At 38.1% G+C, this 18,799-nt stretch overlaps 1 protein-coding gene across 1 annotated transcript; it reads right to left on the bottom strand.

Annotated features, from left to right (window-relative positions):
* Positions 1 to 672: 672 nt before the first annotated feature.
* Positions 673 to 1,440, bottom strand: LOC142165364 (uncharacterized). Its single transcript, XM_075223935.1, has 3 exons — positions 1,323 to 1,440; positions 992 to 1,207; positions 673 to 920 (listed from the first exon to the last, which is right to left on the bottom strand). The coding sequence occupies exons 1-3, from the start codon at positions 1,438 to 1,440 to the stop codon at positions 673 to 675; spliced, it is 582 nt and encodes a 193-aa protein (XP_075080036.1).
* Positions 1,441 to 18,799: the final 17,359 nt, after the last annotated feature.

Raw genomic sequence — 18,799 nt, 5'->3', positions numbered from 1 at the left:
AATTTTGTACTGCTTCAATTTTTTGACTATCTACCTTAATACCTTCATCGGAAACGATATGCCCAAGGAAAACCACTGAATTCAACCAGAACTCACATTTGAAGAATTTAGCATATAATTTTTGATTTTTCAGAGTCTGCAACACCACAAGCAAATGATCCTCATGTTCTGCTTCTGATCGAGAATATATCAGAATATCATCAACGAAAACAATTACAAAGATATCTAGAAATGGCTTGAAAACCCGATTCATTAAATCCATAAAAGCTGCTGGCGCATTAGTAAGACCGAAAGACATCACAAGGAATTCATAATGGCCATATCTAGTCCGAAAAGCCGTTTTAGGAATATCTCTCTCCTTAACTCGCAACTAGTGATAGCCGGATCGAAGGTCAATCTTTGAGAAATACTTGGCACCTTGCAACTGATCAAACAAATCATCAATTCTGGGTAAGGGGTACTTGTTCTTGATAGTCACTTTGTTTAGCTGACGATAGTCAATACACATTCTTAATGAACCATCCTTCTTACGAACAAACAGCACTGGTGCACCCCAGGGAGAAGTACTGGGCCTGATAAAGCCCTTATCCAGAAGTTCCTTCAACTGAGCTTTCAATTCTTTTAACTCATCAGGAGTCATTCTATATAGAGGAATAAATATTGGCTGAGTATTTAGAAGCATATCAATAGCAAAGTGATTTCGCTTTCGGGAGGAAGACCAGGAAGTTCATCAGGAAATACATTGGGAAATTCATTCACGACGGGAACCGATTGAAGGGTTGGAGATTTCACCTCCATATCATGCACTCGTACCAAATGATAGATGTACCCTTTCAAAATCATCCTTCGAGCTTTAAGGTAAGAAATAAACTTCCCCTTAGGCACTGCAACATCACCTTTCCATTCAATAATACGCTCACCTAGAAAATTAAACGAACAATCTTTGTCCAGCAATCTACATTGGCATAACAAGAAACCAGCCAATCCATACCCATAATGATATCAAAATCAACCATTTCTAGGTCATGCAAATCAGCTAACATATGGCGGTCATGAATCTTCACATCACAATTTCGATATACCCATCTAACTACAACAAACTCACTAATTGGCATAGATACCTCAAATGACTTATGTAACAATTCAGGATATGTATCCCATTTACTAGCAACGAAGGGGGAGATATACGACAATGTAGAACCAATATCTATCAATGCATACATATCGATAGAAAAGACGGATACTATACCTACTTGTAACCACGTCCAGAGATGACTCTAAATCCTGATGACTCGATAAAGCATATATGCGATTCTACTGACCTCCTGAACCAGAAGCTCCAACTCTTCCCCTACCCGTGACAGCTGATGTCTGCATACTCTGCCTAGGAGGACGTACCGAAGAAGAAGAAGCCCCTGCAGATGTCGTCGGCTGAGCCATACCCCCCTCCGCCTATCATCGGACAATGTCTCATAATATGACCTAGCTGTCCACTTGCATAACATGCATCAGAACCCTAGCAACATGGTCCAAAATGATTTCGGCCACATCGATCACATCTTGGAAACTAAGGCCTCATATGACTGAACTCGCCTCTAAACTGTGGACCTGAGGTCTATGAGCTCTGACCTGGACCAGAATAATGGTCTGATCACATCGTTGTCCCTGAAACTATAATGGCGCACTAGCTACCGGATAAGATGGACGCCTAGGAAACTATGGCCTAAATCCACCTCGAAACTCTCCTGTGTTACCTGCAAACCGTGCCCTCTTCTGCTGGCCTCTATCATGCTTTCGATTGGCTCGTTATTGCCTCTTGCGATCCTCTAGACCTTGTGCATATGCTTGAATACGGGCAATATCCATTCCTTGGTTTAGAGAAGCTGTAGTGCACTCATTTATCAAGTGTGCCCCCAAACCACTAACAAATTGGTGTACCCGATCACTCATATCAGCAACAATCGTAGGAACATACCTAGCTAAAGAGTTGAACTGTTATATTCCGCAACGCTCATATTACCCTGTTTTAAGTGTAACAACCTATCTCGTCGGGCTCTTCGAAGCTTAATTAGCAAATATTGTTGTAAAAATGCCTCAGAGTCTTTCCAGGTCACTGGTGGCGCATTAGGCCCCCGAGTCTGCTTCCAAGTCTCATACCATGTCACAGCAATATTACGTAGTCTATAAGAAGTAAACTCCACTGACTCAACATTTGTGGCATGTATAATTTGTAAGGTCTGTTGCATAAGATCCAGAGAATCCTGTGGGTCAGCAATAGGATCAACCCTTGTAAATACTAGAGGATCCAAGTTGATAAAGTTCCGAACTCTCGCACTCACGGACCTATCAGCAATACCGAGGGTCTGGTGTTGGTCCTGGGAGGCCACTATTCGAGTCAGCAATTGTACAACACTCCGTATGTCTAGGTCCTGATCAGGAACAACTGAGAGAGGGACTGGAGGTACATTAGCTCCTCTACGCCCTTCCGGATATGGTGGGGGTACTGCCCCGGAAGATTGAGAATCAACCTCATTCTGTGGCTTATGTTGATATATATTAGCAGGTCGCACCTGACTTGTGTCCTCTCCCGTCTCTTTCAACCTCTGAATAAAGTTCATAGCCACTTGTCGTCTCGTAGTATTAGGCATCACTGAGAAGGTAAACAAAAAGAGAATTAGGAATGAACACTTATGATTAGGCTCTATTGCACGATCTAGATCAAGAAGAAAGTAATAATCCTAAATGCCCAATAGTCTCATGTTTATAAGTGTGGTGCACAACACACCATAAATAAGACGCTACTAGACACAGCTTGCAGACTCCCTAGGACTGACATGCTCTGATACCAAGTTTGTCACACCCCAATCTTGGGAGGTGTGACCGGCACACGATGCCCGAAGGCCCGAGTGAACCAACCATGAGATATGATCTGAAATGTAATAACCCGGCGGCATGAACGCCGGTGACCACCCCCTTCACACCCCTAAAGCATCCAACCACCTTGAACACGAATCCACTAACCACGAACCTCGAATCACCTCCTATCGTCTCGAATCTGGATTTGAAGATTCGAGACAAAACTCGATCTATGCCAAACCACCCCATCTTCATACCAGACACTCCCCTGACCTTCCTCGTGACCAAACCAAGCTTGGTTTGGTCCGAATCTACCCACAACTCCTAAAAATCCAGATCTAAAAATCCAGAACTTGAAACACATGCACCTGGGGAATCCGATTCCCCAGAATTACTTTAAATTCGAGATTACTTCAAGGCGAAGACTTCCTACGAAAAGTGAAACACCGAAGAATTCACGATTCCGAAGTTACCATGGTGTTCTCCATCTTGAGAATGACTAAATTGTTGTTATGATTGGCTAGATGGATGAGAGGAGTTTGAGAGGAATTCCCAGGTTTTAGGTTCTATTTTGGAGAGGATAAAATGCAGGGGTTCTATTTTTAATTGACTTAAATAAAAAAAAAACTTTTAACTAATACCGACCAAGCACACTGCTCCCGTAGCAGTGTGCACCCCTGTACGGAAATGTTAATATCTCTCTATTCTGAAGTCGCATTAACAAAAGGTTTGTTGCTTTAGAAACTAGACTCATAAACCTTCAATTTGGTGGGTAGAACACACTATAACTCCAAGTATATTGAGAAAAAATCTCATCAACATTTTATCCAAATTTCAGTAAAATTTAAACCCCGTAACTTGCGGCGATCTTTGTCGACTTTTTAATCACAACTCGAGTGACTTCCAATCTTAACGTATAACTATCGCATCATTTAAATATCTCATAAAAATTATCTTCCTATCGAATTAGCCCCTTTACAGCATGATAACGCCGAATACACAAGGTGTAACATTCTCCTCTCCTTAAGAACATTCGTCCTCGAATATTAGCGATTAATCTAACTTCTGAATTTTTTTTAAAAATTTTGACAGAGTTTCCCCTGTAAACAGGACTATCCAAAACCTGTCATCAGCCCAAACATACATATCCAAGGCCACACAGGGCTACATATCATTATAATAACATCAACTTTGCCCCACACGACTGTTTACTTATACAATAATGATAATAAGAAGGTTAGCCATAACTTAATTAGCTCAGCTGTCACTGGTTGATATTTGTGAAACACCTGCCATATTTGTCTCAAGCATATCACTTACAAAGTATGTATGGATTAAGGTCGATAGGTAAAATAACACTAAAAGGATTGTATCACACAAGACTTGATATAAACTTGAAGACTTAAATAAATGAGGGTATCTGGATTTCATGTCCTCCTTGGCCTCCCATGTCATTTCCTCTACATTATTGTTCCTCCAAAGTACCTTTACTAAGGCTACCTCTTTAGTCCATAGCTTACGGATTTGACGGTCAAGAATGGCAATAGGTATTTCTTCATATGACAAGTCCTCGGTAACTTGAATATCCTCAATAGGGCTGATGCAAGAAGGATCACCTAAGAATTTGCAAAGCATGGAAACGTGAAATACCGGATGGATTACATCTAATTTCAGTGGCAAGTCAAGTTTGTAGGCTACCCGCCCAATTCTCTGAACAATCTGATATGGACTGATATATCTAAGGCTGAGTTTTCCCTTCTTGACAAATCTCATTACACCCTTCATAGGCGACACTTTCAAGAATACCCAGTCTCCCACAGTAAATTCCAAGTCTCAACGTCGGTTATCTGAATATGATTTTTGTCGACTTTGAGCTGTATGCAACCTTTCTTGGATCAACTTTACCTTTTCTATGGCTTGCTGTACCAATTCGGGTCCTAGCAACTTTGTCTTGCCAACATCAAACTAGCCAATAGGAGATCTGTATTTCCTTCCATATAGCGCCTTATATGGTGCCATTTGAATACCGGCGTGATAACTGTTATTGTAGGCAAACTCAATAAGCGGTAAATGATCTTTCCAACTTCCCTTGAAGTCTAAGATACAAGCTCGCAACATATCTTCGAGTGTCTGAATAGTGCGTTCGGCTTGTCCGTCTGTCTGCAAATGAAATGTTGTCCTAAGGTTAACAAGAGTACCCAAACCTTCTTGAAAAGACCTCCGGAAATTAGCTATAAATTGGGCACCTCTGCCAGATATAATAGAAAGTGGAACTCCATGTAGCTGAACTATTTCCTTGATATACAGTCTCGCATAGTCTTCAGCTGAATAGGTGGTCCTAATTGGGAGAAAGTGAGCTGATTTCGTCAGCCTATCCATAATGACCCAAATAGAATCGAACTTTCGACGAGAATTGGGCAATCCTGTAATGAAATCCATATTAATTGATTCCCATTTTCCAAACTGGAATCTCAATATTTTGAAGTAGCCCTCCAGGTTTCTGGTGTTCAGCTTTAACCTGCTGGCAGTTGGAACACTGAGCCACAAATGTGGCTATATCTTTCTTCATGTCGTTCCACCAGTATAGCTGACGAAGATCATGATACATTTTGGTTGAACCAGGATGAACTGAGTACCGAGACTGGTGCATCTCTGTCATAATGTGCTTACGAAGTTCCCCAACATTAGGTACACACCATCGACCCTTATATTTTAGAATTCCATCATCAGATTGCTCGAACAACTGCTTCTTCTGAAAAGGGATGCTCTCTTTAATCTTGACTAACTTCGGATCCTCAAATTGACGCATTTCTACCTCAGCTACCAGTGATGATCCCGCAATATTTTGGACTACTATACCCTAGTCACATGTATCGTGTAGCCGCACACTCAGGTTAGCCAATCGATATAGCTCTTTAGTCATTTCTAATTTCCAAGCTTCTACATGTTTCAAGCTGGCCATGTATTTGCGACTCAACACATCAGCTACCACATTCGTTTTGCCCGGATGGTACAAAATATCCACATCATAGTCCTTCAGCAATTCAAGCCACCTATTTTGTCTCAAGTTCAACTCTTTCTGCTTAAATATATATTGTAAACTTTTGTGATCTGTATAGATATCCATATGAACACCATAAAGATAATGACGCCATATTTTCAAGGCAAATATAACGGCTGCTAACTGATTATCATGAGTCGGATAATTGTGTTCGTGCTTCCGCAACTGCCTCAAAGCATATGTAATAACTTTGTCATACTGTATTAGAACACATCACAATCTAACCCTAGATGCATCACAATATACCACATAACCTTCAGATCCCTCAGGAAGTGCTAGAATAGGTGCTGATGTTAAGCGTTTCTTCAACTAATGAAAGCTCCTTTCACTGGCTTCAAACCATTGGAACTTAACGGTTTTGTGTGTCAATTTTGTCATAGGAGCAACAATAGAAGAGAAGTTCTCAACAAATCTCCGATAATAACCAGCTAAGCCCAAGAAATTACGAACTTCCGTAGGAGTTGTGGGTCTAGGCCAATTTTGTACTGCTTCAATTTTTTGACTATCTACCTTAATACCTTCATCGGAAACGATATGCCCAAGGAAAACCACTGAATTCAACCAGAACTCACATTTGAAGAATTTAGCATATAATTTTTGATTTTTCAGAGTCTGCAACACCACAAGCAAATGATCCTCATGTTCTGCTTCTGATCGAGAATATATCAGAATATCATCAACGAAAACAATTACAAAGATATCTAGAAATGGCTTGAAAACCCGATTCATTAAATCCATAAAAGCTGCCGGCGCATTAGTAAGACCGAAAGACATCACAAGGAATTCATAATGGCCATATCTAGTCCGAAAAGCCGTTTTAGGAATATCTCTCTCCTTAACTCGCAACTAGTGATAGCCGGATCGAAGGTCAATCTTTGAGAAATACTTGGCACCTTGCAACTGATCAAACAAATCATCAATTCTGGGTAAGGGGTACTTGTTCTTGATAGTCACTTTGTTTAGCTGACGATAGTCAATACACATTCTTAATGAACCATCCTTCTTACGAACAAACAGCACTGGTGCACCCCAGGGAGAAGTACTGGGCCTGATAAAGCCCTTATCCAGAAGTTCCTTCAACTGAGCTTTCAATTCTTTTAACTCATCAGGAGTCATTCTATATAGAGGAATAGATATTGGCTGAGTATTTAGAAGCATATCAATAGCAAAGTGATTTCGCTTTCGGGAGGAAGACCAGGAAGTTCATCAGGAAATACATTGGGAAATTCATTCACGACGGGAACCGATTGAAGGGTTGGAGATTTCACCTCCATATCATGCACTCGTACCAAATGATAGATGTACCCTTTCAAAATCATCCTTCGAGCTTTAAGGTAAGAAATAAACTTCCCCTTAGGCACTGCAACATCACCTTTCCATTCAATAATACGCTCACCTAGAAAATTAAACGAACAATCTTTGTCCAGCAATCTACATTGGCATAACAAGAAACCAGCCAATCCATACCCATAATGATATCAAAATCAACCATTTCTAGGTCATGCAAATCAGCTAACATATGGCGGTCATGAATCTTCACATCACAATTTCGATATACCCATCTAACTACAACAAACTCACTAATTGGCATAGATACCTCAAATGACTTATGTAACAATTCAGGATATGTATCCCATTTACTAGCAACGAAGGGGGAGATATACGACAATGTAGAACCAATATCTATCAATGCATACATATCGATAGAAAAGACGGATACTATACCTACTTGTAACCACGTCCAGAGATGACTCTAAATCCTGATGACTCGATAAAGCATATATGCGATTCTACTGACCTCCTGAACCAGAAGCTCCAACTCTTCCCCTACCCGTGACAGCTGATGTCTGCATACTCTGCCTAGGAGGACGTACCGAAGAAGAAGAAGCCCCTGCAGATGTCGTCGGCTGAGCCATACCCCCCTCCGCCTATCATCGGACAATGTCTCATAATATGACCTAGCTGTCCACTTGCATAACATGCATCAGAACCCTAGCAACATGGTCCAAAATGATTTCGGCCACATCGATCACATCTTGGAAACTAAGGCCTCATATGACTGAACTCGCCTCTAAACTGTGGACCTGAGGTCTATGAGCTCTGACCTGGACCAGAATAATGGTCTGATCACGTCGTTGTCCCTGAAACTATAATGGCGCACTAGCTACCGGATAAGATGGACGCCTAGGAAACTATGGCCTAAATCCACCTCGAAACTCTCCTGTGTTACCTGCAAACCGTGCCCTCTTCTGCTGGCCTCTATCATGCTTTCGATTGGCTCGTTATTGCCTCTTGCGATCCTCTAGACCTTGTGCATATGCTTGAATACGGGCAATATCCATTCCTTGGTTTAGAGAAGCTGTAGTGCACTCATTTATCAAGTGTGCCCCCAAACCACTAACAAATTGGTGTACCCGATCACTCATATCAGCAACAATCGTAGGAACATACCTAGCTAAAGAGTTGAACTGTTATATTCCGCAACGCTCATATTACCCTGTTTTAAGTGTAACAACCTATCTCGTCGGGCTCTTCGAAGCTTAATTAGCAAATATTGTTGTAAAAATGCCTCAGAGTCTTTTCAGGTCACTGGTGGCGCATTAGGCCCCCGAGTCTGCTTCCAAGTCTCATACCATGTCACAGCAATATTACGTAGTCTATAAGAAGTAAACTCCACTGACTCAACATCTGTGGCATGTATAATTTGTAAGGTCTGTTGCATAAGATCCAGAGAATCCTGTGGGTCAGCAATAGGATCAACCCTTGTAAATACTAGAGGATCCAAGTTGATAAAGTTCCGAACTCTCGCACTCACGGACCTATCAGCAATACCGAGGGTCTGGTGTTGGTCCTGGGAGGCCACTATTCGAGTCAGCAATTGTACAACACTCCGTATGTCTAGGTCCTGATCAGGAACAACTGAGAGAGGGACTGGAGGTACATTAGCTCCTCTACGCCCTTCCGGATATGGTGGGGGTACTGCCCCGGAAGATTGAGAATCAACCTCATTCTGTGGCTTATGTTGATATATATTAGCAGGTCGCACCTGACTTGTGTCCTCTCCCGTCTCTTTCAACCTCTGAATAAAGTTCATAGCCACTTGTCGTCTCGTAGTATTAGGCATCACTGAGAAGGTAAACAAAAAGAGAATTAGGAATGAACACTTATGATTATGCTCTATTGCACGATCTAGATCAAGAAGAAAGTAATAATCCTAAATGCCCAATAGTCTCATGTTTATAAGTGTGGTGCACAACACACCATAAATAAGACGCTACTAGACACAGCTTGCAGACTCCCTAGGACTGACATGCTCTGATACCAAGTTTGTCACACCCCAATCTTGGGAGGTGTGACCGGCACACGATGCCCGAAGGCCCGAGTGAACCAACCATGAGATATGATCTGAAATGTCACACCCCAATCTTGGTAGGTGTGACCGACACCCGATGCCCAAAGGCCCGAGCGAACCAACCATGATCTATGATCTGAAAAATAATAACCTGAAGGTAGAAGAGCCCAAAACGACATATATATATATATATGCAATGACCGCTAGTCTGCAAGCCTCTAAGAGTGTAAGACAATCTCAACAGGCCGGGACAAGGCCCCCGACATGCCCAAAACTACTCATATACATCTGTAATAGTACCTATGGACTCAAAGTTAGCAACTCCGAAGAAGTGGAGTGTGACACCCAACGCTAATCCCGAGGGTCTTACTGAGGAGGCACGCCGCCCTGTCTATCCGAACATGCGGGCATGAACACAACGCATAAAAAGGTGTCAGTACGAAATATGTACTGAATATGTAAGGCGACAAGTGTAACATGAAAAATGTAATTAACAAGAGAAGAGATATAGAGACAATCTGAATTCTGAAACTAGCCTCGATAGGAAACCAAAATTCAACATGAATATAAATGTATGCTCGTGAAATCGTCGTTCACTATTGCTACTTATAATATATCACATTATATAATAATAAATCCCTCTGTGGGGCTATAATATCCATAACATACCCGGCCATAATAAAGGCTCGGTAGAATCGTACCCGGCCACGTGAAGCTCGGTAATCCCAACTGATCAGTGGTTACACAATATGTGTCATACCCGGCCGTCTATAGTGCGGCTCGGTAATGAAAGTAAATACATACATATACTAAATCATGAATTATATAGGTGCAATGCGAAACCAACCTTAAAAGACGTATTCTAAGAAGAGTCGCCGACTATCATGGTTGTCGCTAAAGTATTTAATTTTCAACTACAAGCCAACAAGTACTAAGAACTTGAGAGTTATGTATTATGAATACCTTTGAAGTAATTGTTACTTTTCAGCGATCATTATTCATGATTATATGAACGTCGAAAGGAGAACGAGTAAAAAGGCTCTAGTTCTTTTTAAGCAAGGAACAAGGAAAACCGAGAATTCATAGATATTCTATGAAGTAAACAATCTATAAGAAAGGATCAGGTCTAAGCATCTTTATAAGTTGAAGGTGAAATAACTCGAATCCGTTGAAACAATTCAATAAACATTTATTCGAATTCTAGTCATGCCGAAAAGTATAGCGAAAGCCCTACATACCTTGTCGATGGAGTTATATACGGTTTCCGAGACCTCAAAAACCTTAGGAATGCTTTCCTACATAATACAAACTATTCAATATCAAATTCAAGCTCATATCTTATATAATTCTTCATTTAGACACTTGCGGGCATGAATTTGTTGACTCTTTTGAGTTTAATTTCCCCGCAATACACTACCAAATTTTACTTTACCACATCTCCTCATCTACACGATTCTATCCATGTCTTCACAGATCCAAACAACACAATAAAACCATATAGAACAACCCCAAGAATCAAGTCATATTAAGAGAGGTTTCTTAAAAAAATCAAGAACAATTCTATAGAGGTTTCAACTATTTCTTAGGAATTCTTATGGTAGAAGTTTACAAAGATCAAATAGGAAGTTAAATCATACCTTATGTGACCAGAATTACTTTAAATTCGAGATTACTTCAAGGCGAAGTCTTTCTACGAAAAGTGAAACACCGAAGAATTCACGATTCTGAAGTTACCATGGTATTCTCTATCTTGAGGATGACTAAATTGTTGTTATGATTGGCTAGATAGATGGGAGGAGTTTGAGAGGAATTCCCAGGTTTTAGGTTCTGTTTTGGAGAGGATAAAACGCAGGGGTTCTGTTTTAAATTGACTTAAATAAAAAAAACTTTTAACTAAAATCGACTAAGCACACTGCTCCCGTAGCAGTGTGCACCCCTATACGAAAATGTTAATATCTCTCTACTCCGAAGTCGTATTAACGAACGGTTTATTGCGTTGGAAACTAGACTCATAGACCTTCGATTCGGTGGGTAGAACACACTATAACTTCTAGTATATTGAGAGAAAATCTCATCAACATTTTATCCAAATTTCAGTGAAATTTAAAACTCGTAACTTGCGGCGATCTTTATCGACTTTTTAATCACAACTCGAATGACTTCAAAATTTAACGTATAACTATCGCATCATTTAAATATCTCATAGAAATTATCTTCCTATCGAATTAGCCCATTTACGACATGATAACGCCAAATTCACAAGGTGTAACAAAATTATTATCATAAAGTACCTCATTTAAAGATAAATCAGATTTAAGAATGAAATCACAGAGAAAGTAGAGTCAGCTTTAAGAATTTAAACTCACTGCTTGAACTACTAGTTAATTGTTTCTATTGTTTTATGTTGCAGATTTTTAGAATTGAACTATTAGTTGCAAAACAGCTTGTCTTTATACCTTTCTCAATTACAAATAAGATGTTTTATAAAACTATTTTAGCTTGCAAAAAGCTGTTTATAAACTTGTTTGGCTCGGTACAAGAAATATTGAAAAATAATTTTATACCGATATAAAGTTGTTTATAAAATTGTTTTAGGGATAATGATCGATAGTCAATATCTTATCGGTTTGATTATCGATTTATCATATTTGTAAACCGATAATCGATATGCTAAAGACCGATAATATTTATAATCGAACCGAACCGACTGATGCCCACCACTATTCCAAACAGACTCTAAAGCACTAAAATTGAAAGAAAAAATAAATACAAATCTAAAGTATTATATGGATATGGGAGAGGTGAGAGAGTGTAAAGGCATGGATAATTTCTTGGTAAGAAGGAAGAAATAAGGAGGAGAGCGGTAGGAGACAGCGGGTTCATAGGTCCCACGTTGTTGGACTTGGTGCCTCTATTGGCCCACAATTTTGCCCTTCCTTCGCCGGCGGAATTTGTGGAGTACAGTAATATCACTTTCGTTTTCTCTTCTTTTGTTTGTTTCCCTTTTTTCTTAAATTTTCCCCACATAATTCCTCGTGGGTGCGCCATGCGGCGGCAATCAGGAAGCATTATAAATGTACTGTTAAGATTTTCACAGATTTCAAATGCAAATTGGAATATTCGAATATATCGTTTCTTTTTTTAAAAAAATAATTCTTAAATTTTCAACAATTATCTTTGGGATATTATTATAATTTCTTACCGTGTCTAAAAATGTTAATTTTAAAGAAGTTAAAGACTTAATAAACTCAAATCCATGTGGAAAAATATTTTTTTTGTTTTTTTACCTGATATTCGGTGTTTATATTAGAGTTCGATTATATCTGAAATCGCGCTGCGTAAAACCTTATTCAGAAAAAAGCATTCACTACTAAAAAATTTTTCATATCCAAAATTTAATTCCGAAACTTCTGATCATACTCATCTAATTCTGCGCTACCCCTTTGCTGGTCATGTTGAAAAATAGCAAATATTTTGGAATACTTTAAGCTAGAAAATGAACTTATGAGGTGGTGACAAAGATTCCAAACACACGCGCCGTTGAAGAGAGTGAGGGAAGGAGGTGTAGAGCGGGGGAGGTGGGGACAAAGAAAGGGTACATGAAAGGCACGTGGGAAGGTGATGGGTACGGCGCTAGATGGCGCAGAATTGGCGTGGGGGCATAATGGCAACGTGTCGAAAGAGCTAAGACACAATGAAATCAAACGCCGCCTTGTTTTTCAAAAGGGACACCGCACGTGGGACCTACCACCACCAGTGGGGTTAAAATGGGGACAGTAACGTCTTTATTCGCCACGTCTCACGTGATACCGCCATCAAAAGTCTGCCATTTGCATTCACCATTCACTGAGGGCGGCTACTGTTGCCCACACTTTCTTCCTTTCAAACTAAGTGCTGTCAGATGTGTTGTTAATTAAGTTTAAATGATTAAAAATGAGTCAATGTGCAATTGCATTGACTTATTAATCAACTAACTAATCTTAGGTTATAATTGTATTGGTAAAACAGATTAAATGTGTAACTGTTATAAAATAAAGACTATAAAGTAAAGACAAGTATATAGAGAAACTGATATATTATTCGAATTCAAACTGATGTACATAATGAACTGAAATCTCTTTTATTTATAGAAGAAAGCTGTCGTGTAAGCTGCTATTATATCAGATATGGATAATCTTCTACTGAGAGCAATGTTTATCCATAACGGAGTACTGAAAGGATAAGCTTATTATACCCGATATGGATAATCTTCTACCGAGGGTAATATTTATCCATAACTAGGTACTGAAAGTATAAGCTTATTATACCCGGTATGGATAATCTTCTACCTAGGATAATATTTATCCATAACTGGGTACTGAAAGAATAAGCTTATTATACCCGATATGGATAATCTTCTACCAGGGGTAATGTTTATCCATAATTGGGTACTGAAAGGATAAGCTTATTATACCCGTTATAGATAATCTTCTACCGGGGGTAATGTTTATCCATAACCGTGTATCGAAGTGATAAGCTTCTTCAGGAAGCTTATTTCCAATAGAGTACTTAAATAGCTAAACATATTTACGGTGGAGTCCCATATGGATAAGCTTCTTCAGGAAGCTTATTTACAACAGAGTACTAAATGAACATCCATAATATAATATATTTATAACACTCCCCCTTGGATGTTTATTAAAAGATAATGTGCCTCATTAAAACCTTACTAGGAAAACCCACGTGAAAAAAAATTCCTAGTGAAGGAAAAACATATTTAGTAATACGCATTGTTAGGTGCCTCATTAAAAACCTTATAAGGAAAACCCCATGGGAAAAAACCTTAGTAAGGGAAAAAGAGTGCATCGCGTATTTTACTCCCCCTGATGAAAACCTTGTTTCAAATATTTGAGTCTCCGCATTCCAATCTTGTATATCATCTTCTCAAAAGTTGAAGTTGGCAAAGATTTAGTGAATAAATCTGCTGGATTATCACTTGAACGGATTTGTTGCACATCAATGTCACCATTTTTCTGAAGATCGTGTGTGTAGAATAATTTTGGTGAAATGTGTTTCGTTCTATCTCCTTTTATAAATCCTCCCTTTAATTGGGCTATGCATGAAACATTGTCTCCGTATAATATTGTGGGTCTTTTATCACATTCCAACCCACATGTTTCTCGAATGAATCACTGATCTCAATCATATGCACTCCCTGCTTGCCGGTTTGAAATCGAGCTTTATGGGTATCGGATAAATAACATGCATCTGCATTACCAATACGATTTGCACCACTTTTGTTAGCATTAGCAAGATAAATAAGTGCACCATCTACACCGAGATAGAGCATTTCAGGACCAAGGAGCTCCTCATCCTCTTCTAGAGGTTGGAACAGATCCCTATTCACTTCAAGTGATTGAATATTCATTGGTGTACTTAATGAGTACACTTTGTCCATGTAAAAGTATTTTTAAGACCCTCTTGGAGCTTAAAAGTATTTTTAAGACCCTCTTGGAGCTCTTCTGGAGTTCCAATAAGATTTATGTCACCAACATAAACAGCAAGTGTCACAAATTTTGATGACATTTTCTTTATAAAAATACATGGACAAATAACATAATTTATGTAACTTTCTTTCAGCAAATATTTACTGAGTCGATTAAACCACACGCGCACAGATTGCTTTAAACTGTACAAAGATCTTTATAATTTGATCGAGTACATTTCTCAAGACTTTGAATTATATGCTTTGGGCATTTTCAATCCTTCAAGGATCTTCATATAGATTTAGCCAAATAAGTCATATACGTTAAGACTTGTATCTAAATGGTATGACATCTTCAAGTGTCTGGATTGCTGGTCCGATCCTCACAATCTTTTATAATATTGTGCACTATATATCAAATATATCGTCGACGATCATTTTGTGTCAGTTCCGAAGAGACATAACTTGTGGAGATCTCATCACTTTCTTTATTTTCAGGTACCTGAACGTTTTCGGGAATTTCATGAAATGTTATGTCGTGGGCTCTTCTAGAGCTTATTTCCTCCTCATTATGATCATTTTGATCATTAGCTCCTACTATTTTTCAAGGATTGTTACCTTTGGAACTGATTGGTCTACCACGCTTCATGCGTACAGTAAACTCTATCCTTCAGGGACTTTAATTTTAATAGGAGCATTTGTAGCTGAAATATGATATTTAATTTTGGATCAGCAAATGCTTCTGGCATTCGACTTGAATTATCTTCTAAGTGAGGATCATATTAATGATAATTCGATTCATATAACATATTTTTCAACTGTTTATTTCATCCCCCAAATGTTTGAAAAACTAACATATATCCCCAATCATCTTTGGAAAACATATCTTTGTGTATTATGGTAGAGAAATTAATCATATACCACACAACAAAATATAGTAAAAATATTTGGTTTCCGATCCTAAACCAATTGTGAAGGGAGGACTTATCATATATTATTGATATAATGCATACAAGTGCTGCTATATGCAATTTAAAAAACCTTAGACCAACACATGAAGCTTTGTTCTCATAAGCAATGGTTTAGCCATTAATAGGAGGTATTTAATGCTAAACCAGCTTGGATATAAACCAGCATTATCAAGATGAACTGTCTTGATTTCATAATCTGAAAATTATGCTCTTAATCGAGAAAAGCAATTCCAAATGCCAAACTGTAGGTTGACAATAATTACACATGTAACCATCTCATATATGCACCTATAAGTGGTTCACATGATAGGTGAATGGGCCCATATTCACCTTTTATATATTTCAGAATCAAGGGTCTTAGTCCCAACTTTAGCTGGTATAATCAATTCATTATGAGAGCAAGCAACGCATGAGAATTCCTGAAGAATCTTCTAGTTCTTTAGTATATGCTTATCTGAATTCTCAAATAGCTCATTTAAAAATGACAAATGAAAACTTCAAGTTTATCATGCCATGTGCTATCTCTTAGTAAACTTCTAGTTTACTATGGCATAAACTTTTGCTTTAGTAAACTTCTGGTTTACTGTGATACATGATATAGTACAAATTAAAGAATAAGAGGAGTAACTTCTCACATACATATATTTTACCCCCTATGATTGTGGAAACATGAAGATTATCAATCTTCCAATCATTTGTAGTCTCAATATGATAGCCATTTGTATTAGTAAACTTCAGGTTTACTACAACATATGTTTTGACCATAATCATATAATATGAATGACATATTTGTATATAAGCTCTTCGAGAGCCTTCATTTATTATCCACAATCTAATATTTATCGGGCACTACTGGTGTCATGTATCCTTTAGGCAAACAGTTAGCTCTTCAGAAGTTGTTGATACATTTTGTACTATCAAATATTTCTCATACACTTCTGGTATCATGAGAAAAAATCACAATCAAATAAACAATGTAAAACAATTGTTTAAGCACAAGAAAACTCTTCTTCATAATATTTTCCTACTTCAGGAGGCAATTTCAATTGTGTTACTTCTTCAGGAGCAAATTTATAATACGAAATATTGAGTATATATTCTCTCAATTATATTACCTCTTCTGAAGGTGAATTGTGATATATTCACATCAAAAGTGCGTTCATATTTACCCGATTTATTAATATTGTCACATTCACTTCAGGGAATGGATTAATATTATCCAAAGTTTTCATCCTTCAGGAAATCGAACATAATTATCTGAATGCGCATTAATCACATCAAATTGTGATGCCTCAATCTCTTTTAAAATATTTACTACTTCAGGAGCAAATCGAGGCGTGCATTTAATATAGAGAATATTTATGTAGCTTATTTTCAATTGTAACCATAGAAAGCTTAAATTATCACTTCTGGTGATCATAGACATATACCACTTCTAGTGGTTAACAAAATATAATTACAATGAGATATATGAAATATAACTACTTCTGGTGGTTGTATATTTCTTGCAAACTCTGCTAGAGTTTAAGTTGATCTAATAATATTATCCATATTCTTCAAAATGACATAAATAAGATATATTATAGTAAACATCATTATCAAATCATAATTTTTTTTCTTTATGTACAACAATTACATAACCATACTATCTATTACAAACAACAAAAATTAAAATATTTACATTTCTACATATTCACCACCGATTACATGACTTGTTTCTCCTTATGGGAGTGCAAGGTAATCAGTTACATCCAAATACATGAAGTCTAAATTATCTTCAGAAATAAAATTTGCTTCAACATTTTTATCTATCTTCTTTAGGGAGGCTTGATAAAGCTCAACCAGGTGCTTTCACGTACGACAGGTATGTGACCAGTGCCCTTTTTCTCCACATCTATAGCATGCATTTTCTGCATTTGGTGCTTGCACCGCTTTATGCTTTTGTTCCTTCCTTTTCCACTGCTGGTGGTGAGGAGTGTTCTTTGGTGCATTATTATTACCATGATTAGAGTTTCTTTCCCGACCACGACCATGACCACGACTGGGGCCACGACCTTTTCCACGTTTAGCCTGGTGGAAGTTCGTCTCATTCACTTCAGGGAATGGACAAGAACTAGTAGGTCGACTTTCATGATTTTTCATTAATAGCCTATTATGTTGCTCGGCTATAAGAAGATGTGATATAAGTTCAGAATACTTTTAAAATCCAATCTCTCGATATTGCTGCTGCAGGAGCATATTCGAGGCATGAAAAGTGGTAAAAGTTTTCTCCAACATATCATGATCAGTAATATTATCATTACATAACTTCAATTGGGAAATAATTCTGAACATAGCAGAATTATACTCACTGATAGATTTAAAATCTTGTAGCCTTAGATGAGTCCAATCATATCGTGCCTGTGGAAGAACGACCATCTTCAGGTGGTCATATCTATCTTTCAAATTATTCCACAGTATGACTGGATCTTTAACAGTAAGATATTCCATTTTCAGGCCCTCATCAAGGTGATGGCATAGGAATATCATTGCTTTGGCACGATCTTGGTTTGATGCCTGATTTTTGTCTTTGATGGTGTCTGCCAGACCCATCGCATCAAGATGAATTTCAGCATCAAACACCCAAGACATGTAGCTTTTGCCCGATATATCCAGGGCTACAAATTCAAGTTTAGAAAGATTTGACATTATTTAGGAAAAGAAAGTTCTTACCTCAGATACTTTCAAAATATTTGCTCGAGATGGCAGAGTCTCGTGCTGATAACGTGTTATAAAATAAAGACTATAAAGTAAAGACAAGTATAGAGAGAAACTGATATATTATTCGAATTCAAACTGATGTACATAATGAGCTGAAATCTCTTCTATTTATAGAAGAAAGGAAGCTGTTGTGTAAACTGCTACTATATCAGATATGGATAATCTTCTACTGAGAGCAATGTTTATCCATAACGGAGTACTGAAAGGATAAACTTATTATACCCGATATGGATAATCTTCTATCGGGGGTAATGTTTATCCATAACTGGGTACTGAAAGTATAAGCTTATTATACCCGGTATGGATAATCTTCTACCGGGGATAATATTTATCCA

The sequence above is a fragment of the Nicotiana tabacum genome, chromosome 10 (genome assembly GCF_000715075.1).
Source record: "Nicotiana tabacum cultivar K326 chromosome 10, ASM71507v2, whole genome shotgun sequence".
NCBI lineage: Eukaryota > Viridiplantae > Streptophyta > Magnoliopsida > Solanales > Solanaceae > Nicotiana > Nicotiana tabacum.
This window is presented reverse-complemented; position numbering and strand designations above follow the sequence as displayed.

What these genes read in the sequence shown, in the direction of transcription:
- LOC142165364 (XM_075223935.1), bottom strand. Translation starts at nt 1,440, where the DNA reads ATGGCTCAGCCGACGACATCTGCAGGGGCTTCTTCTTCTTCGGTACGT. An exon ending in TGGAGCTTCTGGTTCAGGAG is followed by an intron (nt 1,208 to 1,322) that starts GTCAGTAGAATC and finishes ATGCATTGATAG; the next exon opens with ATATTGGTTCTACATTGTCG. An exon ending in TGATTTTGATATCATTATGG is followed by an intron (nt 921 to 991) that starts GTATGGATTGGC and finishes TTAATTTTCTAG; the next exon opens with GTGAGCGTATTATTGAATGG.